The 11,906-nt window shown below is 43.7% G+C and overlaps 1 protein-coding gene across 1 annotated transcript in view; it reads left to right on the forward strand.

Moving 5' to 3' along the window:
- Window positions 1-11,906, forward strand: part of LOC101641387 (lysosomal alpha-mannosidase-like) — a 140,992-nt gene that overhangs the window by 102,427 nt on the left and 26,659 nt on the right. The window contains exons 3-8 of the mRNA XM_045290284.1: window positions 1,399-1,501; window positions 1,710-1,883; window positions 2,205-2,398; window positions 2,812-2,944; window positions 3,047-3,192; window positions 3,948-4,064. Of these exons, the coding sequence (XP_045146219.1) occupies window positions 1,399-1,501; window positions 1,710-1,883; window positions 2,205-2,398; window positions 2,812-2,944; window positions 3,047-3,192; window positions 3,948-4,064 (867 nt within the window). The remainder of the gene's footprint in view (window positions 1-1,398; window positions 1,502-1,709; window positions 1,884-2,204; window positions 2,399-2,811; window positions 2,945-3,046; window positions 3,193-3,947; window positions 4,065-11,906) is intronic.

The raw sequence follows: 11,906 nt of genomic DNA on the forward strand, positions 1-11,906 counted from the left end.
ATTTTTGGAAAGAATGCATGACAAACTAGGGAACGGTCTATTTGGTCCATATAGACCAAATTTTTAATCAAGGAACACCCTCCACCACCACCACCACCCACCACCGCCGCCAATGGTGTCCTGCTTTAAATCTGTGCAAACAATGATTGCAGGACGTGTGAGAGAACATTAGAACTGTTTGTGATATACATATACCACTTTTTTTCAAAGCAAATTAACTATGCAAGTGTATGATATGTGGATATTATATCAAGAAAACTACTAAAAAGAAGGACATGTTTTTGTTTAGGAGCCATTGAGTTTACATTAATGGTGGTGGAACAATTTGGAAAAGGCTATCAATAATGGTTGGGCAACATGAGTAGGATAATCAATGGCAATGAATTATACATGTAGAAGTTGTGGAATTGGAGAATATTTTGTTGTATGTATTTTTGCCACAATTTTAAAAAACAACATGAATAACAGTGAGTACAAGGAAGAAGAAAATGTTCTAGAATTTATTGTGATGATGATTGTACCACTCTTCTTCATAGGATTAAATTATTGACTTGTATGACATGTGGATGAAGTGCTAATGAAACTAAAAAGAAAAAGAAAGCCCCAGTCGCTGAGTTCCAGCTTGTGTTTCTAGGTCCCATCTTCAGCTATCCCCAAGCCCCGCCTCTGACCTGTCGCTGCAGCTCTGATTGGCCAGCTTGATTTGGAACCTGGCCTTTGTTCTGTAATAGTCTCAGCAAGAGAGCAAGGGACAGCAACAGGGAGTGACAAGAGTCGGGACACATATGGGAAGTCCAAATCTGGACTCATGACCAACTCCTGTCTACCAGAGTTTCACACCCCCTCCTTGTTCCTTCTTCTCTTGCTGAGTGTACCTGACTCTTGTCCAAGTGGCTACAAGGTGTGAGATGCCTAGATAGGAAAACGTCCAACAGTTGGTCTGAGCGGAGGACAGGGAGGGCCTCAGTATCCCAAAGACATGGTGATGTGCTTATTTTCTGTGTCTTGTGCATCCTTGTATGTGTACATGTGTTGAGTGATGTCTTATCTGATCCTTGGTAGTCTCCACATGTAGCTTTGTGTCATTGTGCTGTCTGAGAATGAGGTTGATATTTTGGAGTGTTTTATTCAATATCCAACAGGGCACATGGTCATATTTCTACTTGTATGTATCCTAGAATGTGGTTGGGGGTCTGAGTGTCAATCACAGAAGGAGACAAACCTCACAGGCACATGGTCCTAGATAAAAACACAAGTGGTCCCACCTTTGAGTCATGGACTCACTGGATCCATATCTAATTAAGGCTCATCTTGTGCCAATTCTTACCCTGATTGTCCAGAGGGAAAAGGTGGGTGAGCGCTAAAAGTTATGTGTATGTGTTTGGGGTCTCTTTACAGACATGTCCCAAGGTTCACCCTGACATGCTCAACGTGCACTTGGTGGCCCACACGCACAATGATGTGGGCTGGCTCAAGACGATGGAGCAATACTTTTGTGAAGGTGAGTAGAGGTCTCAGCCCAACAATGTAGGGGGTTCTTCCCCAGGATATCCATGCCTCATGTGAGCCTCTCCTGGACTAACCATTTAAAAGACTTTGCCTCACTGAGCCCCAAGCATCATAGGTTGGGCTGTGCCTGACAGCGTATTTCTTGTTCTCTGTGGTCACTTCTCCACCCTACACTTACTGCTCACCTGCCACACGTGCAGATCCATCGGTGTCCTCACCTAACTGTGTGGTGAACATCCTGAACTCAGTGGTGAAAGCCCTACTGGCCAACCCCACCCGCCGCTTCATCTATGTGGAGATGGCCTTCTTCTCCCGCTGGTGGCAGATCCAAACCAAGTCAACACAGAAGACTGTGCAGGAGCTGGTGCGCCAGGGTAAGCTTTTCCCGTGGGAATAAAAAGAAAGCCCCACCTAGTTTCCATTTCTGCATCCCTTCTCGGCTCTTCTTTCTATGTGCATGTGTGTTGCTCTGGCTATTTGAACTGTCCCTGCATCCTAGGAACTCCTCTGCATCCTTCAAGAGCTCTCCTTCAGTGGCCTCTTATTTCAAGAATCAGCCTGACCTCTTCATTCCCTGGTCCCACTGGACCAAGAGGTGACCTCTGTCTCCAACTCTGAGTATTCAGCACTCTCACCCTGGCCTCTGTCAACACTAATCTGTGTCCTCTCTCCATCATCATGCCCCTCCTGGCCAGGGCGCCTGGAATTTGCCAACGGCGGCTGGGTGATGAATGACGAGGCTACCACGCACTATGGCGCCATCGTGGATCAGATGACACTCGGGCTGAACTTTCTGGAGAACACGTTCGGCAAAGATGGGCGTCCCCAGGTTGCCTGGCACGTTGATCCCTTTGGTCACTCGCGAGAGCAGGCCTCGCTCTTTGCCCAGGTATCGCTGCACCAAACCCTTGACTATACCCTTGCCATGACCACTTATTTTATTTTTGGCTTCACCGTATGTGCCCCTGGTTGAGGTGCTCCCCATCAGATTATTCAGGCCTGTATCCTCTCTGTCCCCTTCAAGTGCTTCTGTCTTTTCAGATCAGAGTTGGCCCTTCGCCTAGCTGATTCTAGCTGACACAATGGCTTTCATCCACATCCACTCTAAATTCTGGCCATGCTCCAAGCATGAGTGGAGTGCCACCTTATAGTTAGACTAGGTTTATTACCACCTACTGAGTCTATACCCTTCTCCCAGCAACAAGGGAAGTTTGAAGGTTAAGAGTGGAAGACGATCCCCTTTATCTGCCTGGGTTTCAACCTTCCACAAGCCTGTGTTCTGAACTTGTTTCCTGTGTCCAGATGGGCTTCGACGGCTTCTTCTTAGGGCGCGTGGACTACCAAGATAAGTACATTCGAGAGAGAGCTCATCAGATGGAGCAGGTGTGGCGGGGCAGTGCGAGCCTACAACCTCCCACTGCTGACCTCTTCACCAGTAAGTGTGATGTGGAGGTGGGTGGGAGAGAGAATCAGGCACCTGACCTGCTTCTGGAGTCCTTGGAAGGCCCCTCATCTCACTCCATGATCTGGCTCACAGGTGTGCTCCCCAACATTTACAGCCCACCATTTGGATTTTGCTGGGATATGCTTTGTAGAGACCCACCCATGGTAGATAAATATGGCATCCCCACGTCCAGCGCTGAGAGACTGGCAACACAGTTCCTGACTATAGCTGATAATCAGGTACCCTTGACCAAGACATGGCCCTAACCAGATACCACTGACAACAGCCTCTGGGTCTCAAACAGATAGCATTTAGTTGACTGTACCTTAGCATTGTCATCTTTCAAATTCCTATCATAACTTTATTTCTCAATGAAAACCAAAGGTGCTGACAGCCAGAAAGGTGAATGCAATGTGCGTGTGCCCACTGGCCTAAACTCACACAGCTAGTGGATGTGAGTCCAGGCAGTCTGCCTCAGGAGCCCACGCATGTTTCCTAGCACAGAAACTAACTCATTTTTTCCAATCGCACACTCCCTCCCATTCTGTTCAAGAAACATCGTGGCACTGTTGACTGGGCTCGCTGTAACTGCTAGTGATTCCTTATAATAATTATAAATCTATTCTCACATTCCACCATACTACATGTAGCCATCACAATACACTAAAGTGATCAGATTTTAACATTGGTAAAGCGGGACACCATTGACGCGGGGGTGGGGTGGGGCGGTGTTCTTGATTAAAAATTTGGTTTTCCCGCCATTCCCTAGCTTGTCGTGCATTTGTTCCAAAAATCGGGACTTTTTAAAAACGCCACGGGACGCAGGACAAATTGTTAAAAATAGGGACTGTCCCACCAAAAGCGGGACATCTGGTCACTTTACAATACACACATGGATATGTGTCTATAGTCTTGAAAACCCACGAAACAGACATTCACAGGACAAGGTTTCAAGGCACTCTGGTCTAAGAAGATCCAACCATTCTGTACCCAGGCCAGGCACTACCGCACCAACAACATCATAATGACAATGGGTTCCGACTTCCATTATGGGGAAGCTGAAAGATGGTTCAAGAACCTTGACATGCTCATTCATCTGGTCAATGCACAGGTAAGCTAGACCTCCCCTACTGGACTTGGTGTGTCCAGTGCAAAGAGAGAGAGAAAGGATGAGGTCTCTTCTTGATATCTCAAATAAAGATGACGAGTTGAATTTACTGCTTCCTTAAGGGCTGTGCTCATAAGACACGTAAGACACAGCTTTTCTTAGAGCAAAGTGCTCTGTGACATTGGGCTGTGGGGAAGAGTGGTGTTCAGAGTTGGATGGTTATTTAGAGATGGGGTGGTAGAAACTGTAACCACTCTGCATGACTGCTACCCAGTTACTTTCATAAATGTAGTCTCTGAGGCAAAAGTTTAACAGAGATTCTGGTAGCCTCAAGTGACCGTGCCTACAAGTGCCAACATGGTCCTTGTCTGACCTCCTCTAACTTCACGAGGGAGAGAGAAATCCCCTTTTGGATTAGCCTGAGCCTGATTTGTATGAAGTGGAGGTCAGAGAAATCTCCTTACTCCAGCGTTTATTAGAAATGCCAACACCAACCTGCCTCCCAGCCTCCTCTCAGTTGAGTTTGATTTTAGTAAGCGAAGTGCTTCTGATTTGATTTGGGTCTTGTCTTGTTTTATTTCTTCGTGGTTTCCCCTTATTTTTCTGGCAACAACGGCAGTGCATGTTTTGAACAGCATGGGAAGGTCGAGGTATAAATCGGAGAGTTGAAAGTTCTTTCCGTAGTTAAAAATAAATCATGTGGCCTAACTATGTAAGTATAATACATTAGGTAATGTTATTATTTTGGTCTTTCCTAACCTAATTTAAGTTGTAGCTGTGTCATTGGAAGTATGTTCAAGATCATCTGCATGCCCATTGCTTGTATTATGCTTATGGAAGTTTATAAAGCTACCGTTCTAATTTTTCTTGGTGGTTTGTGCATAAAGAGCGTTTTGAAGGAATGCTACCTTCTCAAGGATTGGGACTATATGAGTGCCATGTCACATTTAAAAATCAAAGTAACACGATCCCTTGAACTGCAACAGGAAAGCACGTCATCACTGCAACAGTGGGAACTGTCTGTTGTCAGTGCCTACAGCTTACCCCGGGCTGTCCGATGTGTGTCCTTGCAGAACTGCATGTTCCGTTGTCATTCTATGTATTTGGTGTCCAGATAATTGTGCCGCGCCTCCAGTCACACGAACCAGTAGTTGTTCTTTCAAATCAGCATGCAAGCCTGATTTTCCTCTTATCTAAAAAACGATTTCCCACCAACTTACCTGAAGACAAAGTTAGTGTTACCATAGCATTGAGAACTTGTGCAATTTTAATGCTTTCATCCATGTTAAGCCCCTAGAACAATGTCTGACACGTGTTAGTTGCCATCAAGGTGGTTTCGACCGATAGCAACCCCAAATACCACAGAACAAAACACTGTCTGATCCTGTGCCTTCCTCACAACGGTTATATTTATGCTCATTGTTACAGTCAGTGTCTCAATTCAGTTCATTGAGAATCTTTCTCTTTTCCCCTGCCCCCCTACATTTTATCAAGCATGATGTATTTTCACAGCAACTAGTCTCTCCTGATAACATGTACAAAGTATGTGAGACAGAGAGAGCTCCTGACTTCTGGGTCTAGATAGGCACTTAGATACATGCATGTGAAAAACCCCTACAATAATCAGGAGAAAATCAACATGAAAGAAACGCCACATGTCTGAACTCGGAAGAAAAGATGAAAGCTAGTTGAACTCAATCTTCCACATTGCAAGAAGAGTGGGTTTAGGCAGAAGAAAGGGGAAACATGAGGACCTGCTCCCTCTACTGCTACCTAACCTAGCCGACATGCTCCTTCCTGGTGCCACTGCCTAGCCCAGCCCACATGCTCATGCTCGGTGCCATCACCCCAACTAGCTCATACATGTGCACTTGTGGTACCCCATCACCTAACCCACGTTCCCAAGGCAGCCCCCAAAGAATTTTCCCCAAAAGCATTTTTATTACCCCTTCTCTCTCTCCCTTTCTTTTTTTCTTTCTTTCTTGTTTCCTTTGTTATTTTTTCATCTTTCTGTTGTATGGTTTTCTATTGTTCATTTTCTGTGCCTCCTAATGTGATCAGCTATCCCCATGTGACCCAGCCTCCCTCACACCCTTAACAGCTGCCTCACAATGTCATTGAGAAAGCAGTCATTCTTGGTCCACACAAAGGAATCAGAAAAACAGGCACCAACAAGTGACCCAAAGGAATTTTCCGAAGAATAAAATAGTCTGAAAATACCAGAAAAACAATTCAGAAGATTGATAGTCATGTACTTTCAATAAGTGGAGAAAACGATCGAGAGAGCTACAGGGGGGTGGGGAGGGAAAGGAAAGGTAGATATCACAACAACCAAAACAAATAGAATACCAGAAGAATAATACTAATCGAATTAGACAATAGTTTAAAAGAGTAAAGTGATAGAATTGAAGTAATGGCAAGTTGAATTAATGAACTTGAAGTCAAATCTCTTGACTCTAATCTATGTGAACGATCAACAAAAAGAGCAAAAAGGCCTTAAAAAAACCCCAAGACTTGTCTGAGACACTGTCAAGAGGTACAACGCACCTCGCAGTGGGACCAGAACAAGAAAAAAACAACAAAAAGTCAAACAAGAAATCCTGAAAGAAAACTTCCCTCACAGCATCAAATAGGAGACAATATCTCTTCAAGCAGCCGAGTGAACCCCAGACAGGATAGATTCCAGAAGAAAAGCTTGGGGTTCTTTCCTGTTCTTTGCTGTTAGAACGTTTGAGAAGAATATGCTGTCGTGATTTTCTTTGAGGATCAATTCTGTTTGGTCGTCTCTGGGCTTCTTGTATAGTTCTATTCTGTTCTGTCATCATATTAGGAAAATTCTGAATTAATGCTTCTTCAAATATGTTCTCTGTTGTTAATATGTCTTCTTTTTGGTCTGGGATGTTTATCAAATATAAGTTGTTCCTTTTGATAGTATCCCATCGAATTCTTAAGGGTTTTTTGGTCTTTTTTTATAGCTTGACTGTGGTAGGTATATAATCGTTTTTAAATTTGAGAATTAAGAGTATAGGGGTGGAGCCTAGCTTGTCAATCAGATCATAGCCAATGAGACCTCTGGGTGGACTTGGCCTTCTCCTGAGAATTCTGGGAAATCCAGGACTTCCTCCTTGGAGGTGGGAGACACTGTCTGTCTCTGCTCACACCCTGGGAGACATAGCAGCTGATAAGACACGTGGACCCACCCTGATGCAGCCCTGGGAAGCCATACAGGGACCCCTGCCAGCGCTGAGATGTTTCCAATGCCACTGGATCCAAAGACTTTCTACCCATTGGCCTGTGGTCTTCTACATTCGGTGTCATTGTATGTGTTTTGTGAGTCTGAAGAGGGCTTTATAGATTGATATCGGACATATGGGCTAATATTGGACTTATAGACTTGATCTGGACTGAGCTGGGGTGTTTTCTCAATGTTCAATTGCTCTTGTATATAAATCTCTTTCTTATACACATATGTATGTATGTCCATGGATCTGTTTCTCTGATCTACCCAGACTAACCCATTGACCATGTATTTTCGGTCTCATGAAATCTGTGTTCAAGACCGCTGATCTTCAATTCTTCTATTTTGTTATTTCAAAATGTTATCCAGTTCCAATGTTTTAGTGTTTTCTTTTCAAATTTCTATTTGGAGTTGTTGAATTATTTCTAGTTTCTTACTTATTTTGTCTGATTGGTCTTGTATGCTTTTCTGAATTCCTATCTTCTTTTCTCCCACCCTCCACCCCCACTCCCCATTCTCTCTTTCTCTCTCTCTCTTTGTGGGTTGCTTAAAGCAGCTGAAACTTCCTTCTAAACTCCCTCATGGGAGGATTCAAAGCTTTTTCCTCCACCAAGACCACCTCCAGGCCCACCTCTGTATGTATTCCAGTCAATTGAGCGGTTTTCTATTATCTCCAAATGTGCATAGAGACTGTTTCTTCCAAGACACGGCATTGTTTTTATTTGTTTGTTTGTCCCGAACCACACAGAAATCCTCACTCCCTTGTAGATCCCACAGAGCCAAGTCAGTTATCTCAGCACTAGTCTATCCTGAGCAGGAGCCAAAGGCAGGAAACAATTAAATGTGGCCCCAGTTGAAATACTGGCTTCAAATCTGGCTGCAAGTCTCCAAGTAGTGCCAGACAATGACCAACGCAACCAATATGAAGGGAGAGAAGAGAATATTCAAGACACTACCCTCCTGCCAACCTAAATTGTATTCATTGACTCTGTATAGCAGGGCTGGATCCAGAGCCTATATAAACGTAGAATGACAGACCAGCAGGTAACAGGTAACTTGGAATCCTGGGTCCACTCAAACTCTACTATGCTGATTTTCTCCTTAACACAGGCCCACCTACTTCTGAATTTGGGCACAATTTATTCCCTGAGAATTCCAGCCAGGCATTAAAAAGCCACAGTCTAGTCCCTGAGTGTTCCAGTTGGCCATTGAGAGTCAGCCTTTAGCTGTTCTTAATCTCCCCTATCCAGCTGGAATGCAGCAAGCAGGCCACGACCCTCTCAACCCGGGGATGTGGGAACCTGTGAATTTTCCCATCAGAGTTTAATCACATTTGCTCCTCCCCAGTGAACCCAATTCCCTCTGCCCTGCCCACCCCCTGCCACTCCCAGTCCCAAGTATTTTGCGGGAGAAGTATTAGTGTCCACTCTGTGTTAGTTAGGGTTGGGTATGAGGAGGTGTCAGCTCACTCTTTCCCCTCTCCTCAGCTGAGATCCACGTACTGGGAATGGAGAAAGAGGCAACTGTGCAGGTGTAATACCCAGCACAGAATCCACAGCTTTTAAAATGTATTCTTTGCGTCATTTCCTTTCTCTGAAATACTAAGGTGTAATTGGAAGAGGTTGCTGTTCCTCACGCGAGGTCCAGACTTCAGGCTCCTGAGTCTAGTTCACTTTTCCAGAAGTTTCTTTGATGAGGATTTCATAGAGGCTCTAACTGCATGACCATCTTGAATTGAACTCTCCTAAGCAACAAAGTTAATCAACTTGACTTCTTCGACATATACAGAACACGTCGCATAATTTGCAATGAAAAAATTATTAAGTAAGCAAGTGAAATATTGCTGCCAACACTCACTTTAAAGTGTTAAAGAACAAATATGTCATTTTAAGAACTAGGATGTGCCTGACCCAAGCCATAGTATTTTCCATCATCTCAGATGCATGCAAAAGCTGAAATACAATGACTAGTGAGGACTGAAGAAGAATGGGTGTATTCAAATTATGGTGTTGGTGAAGGAAATTGATTATGCCAAGGAATGCCAGAAGAATGAACAAATATATTTTGGGACACAGAATGCTCCTTAGAAGCGAGGATAGTGAGACCATCTTGCATACTTTGGACATGGAATCAGGAACACCTGCAAAAGGACATTATGCTTTGTAATGTACAGGAAGACCATCCGTGAGACGGGCTGACACTGACTGCAATGTAGCCATGAGCATAACAACAACTGGGAGGCAAGACTTATTGTACATAGGGCCACTATTGGTCACAACCAACTTGAAGACCCCTATCATCATCATCATCAACAAAAAACTAAACCAAACTTACTGCTTTGAATTTTATTCCAACTCATAACAAACCTATAGGACAGAGTATAACTGTCCCTGTAGGCTTTGTTGTTGTTGTTGTTGTTGTTCTTCTTCTTCTTCTTCTTCTTCTTCTTCTTGTTAGGTGCCATTGAGTGAGTACCCAGTCCTGTGCCATCCTCATGTGTTCCTATTGTTGAACTCATTGTTGCGGCCATGGTGTCAATCCATCTCCTTGAAGACATTCCCCTCCTTCACTGCCCTTCCACGTTACCAAACCTAATGTCTTTCTCGAGAGACTGGTCTCTCCTGACAATGTGCCCAAAGTGTGGAAGACCAAACCTTGCCATCCTTGTCTCTAAGGAGCACTCTGGCTATATTTCTTCCCAGACAGATTTTAGCAGTCCATCGTACTTTCAATATTCTTCTCCTGCACAGCAATTCAAATGCCTCTATTCTAGGACTTCCTTATTCAATGTCCAACTTTCACATGCATGTGAGGCCATTGAAAAAAAACATGGCTTGGGTCAGGGTCACCTGAGTCCTCAAAGTGACATCCTTGTTTTCCAATATTCTACAGAGGCCTCGGGCAACAGATTTACCTAATGCAACTCATCTTTTGATCTCTTGACTGCTGCTTCCATGAGACTGGATTGAGGATCCAAGCAAGACAAAATCCTTGACAACTTCAACCTTTTTTCTGTTCATCATGATTTTACCTACGAGTCCAGCTGTGAAGATTTTGGTCGTCTTGACATTGAGTCGTAGTCCAGGTTGAAAGACGCAATCCTTGATCCTTATTCGCCTCATGCCTCAATTTTTCCTTGCTTGCAGCAAGCAAGGTTGTATCTATCAACTGCAGATCCCAGGTTGTTAATAAGCCTTCGTCTGATCCTGATAGCACACTCTTCCTCATGTAAGCCACTTTCTCTAGTGATATGCTCAGCATACAAATTGAATAAATATGGTTAGAGGCTACACCCAACACACACCTTATCTGATTTTAAGCCATGAAATATTCCCTGGCTCCAGGCGCACAACTGCCTCTGGATCTGTGTACGAGTTCCGTGTGAAAACAATGAAGTGCTCTCGAATTCCCATTCTTCTCAAGCTTTTCCATAGTTTGTTATGATCCACAAAGTCGAATACCTTAGCATAGTCAAAACACAAGTAAACATTTTTTCTGGTATTTGCTGCTTTCATCCAAGATCTATCTGACATCAAAAATGATATCCCTTGATCCACGTTTTCTTCTGAACCTCTGGCAGCTCCTTGCCAATGTAATGCTGAAAGCACTGTTGGGTGATCTCCAGTAAAATTTTTCTTGCATGTGATATCACTGATATGGTATAATTTAAGCGTTCTGTTGGGTCTTTGGAATAGGTAGATTCTTTGTAATAAGTACAAATATGGATATCTTCCAGTCAGTTGGTCAAGTAGTTGTCTTCCAAATTTTCTGGCATAGATGAGTGAGTGCTTCCAATACTTCATCAGCTTGTTGAAACATGTTGATTGGGATTTGGAAACTGTACATCATTATAAGAGTAGAAAGCCTCATATTTCTCCCACAGAGAGACTAGTGGACTTTGAACTGCTGACCTTGAGATTAGCATCCCAATGCCTCACACCACTGTGTCAACAGCACAAGAAGGAGGACTACATCTAGACAAAGGAGCACCAGTGGTTTAGTAGGTCAAGTTTGGGTTGCTAGTTAAAACCGCCAACCACCCCATGAGAGGAAGATGAGACTGCTCCTGTAAAGATTCAGTCTTGGAACCCCTAAGGAGCCATTCTGCTCTGCCCTGTAAAGCCCCTATAAGTTAATAATTGCTTATGTCAGTTTAGACTCATAGTGGCCCACACTGCCTGGTCTTGGGCCATCCTCAAAATTATGATGTTTGAACCCATTGTTGTATCTACTGGGCCTATCCATCTCATTAAGGATCTTCTTGTTTGCTGACCTTCTCCCTTTTGCTTACCTTCTGCTTTGCCAAGCGTGACAGAGTGACGTCCTTTCCCGGGGAACAATCTTCTCTTGAAAAGAAGTCCAACGGATGTGAGACGAATTCTCACCACTCTCACTTTTTTTTTTCATTTTGTGTGTGTTTTTATTGTAAGATGATGATAATTCTTTTTTTTTTAAATCATTTTATTGGGGGCTCGTACAATTCCTATCACAATCCATACATCCATCCATTGTGTCAACCACATATATACATTTGTTGCCATCATCATTCTCAAAACATTTACCCTCTCATTGAGCCCTTAATATTGGCTGCTCGCCATAGCACACAT

The sequence above is a fragment of the Echinops telfairi genome, unplaced genomic scaffold (assembly GCF_000313985.2).
Source record: "Echinops telfairi isolate 266 unplaced genomic scaffold, ASM31398v2 ScPeMD7_36;HRSCAF=134, whole genome shotgun sequence".
Lineage (NCBI taxonomy): Eukaryota > Metazoa > Chordata > Mammalia > Afrosoricida > Tenrecidae > Echinops > Echinops telfairi.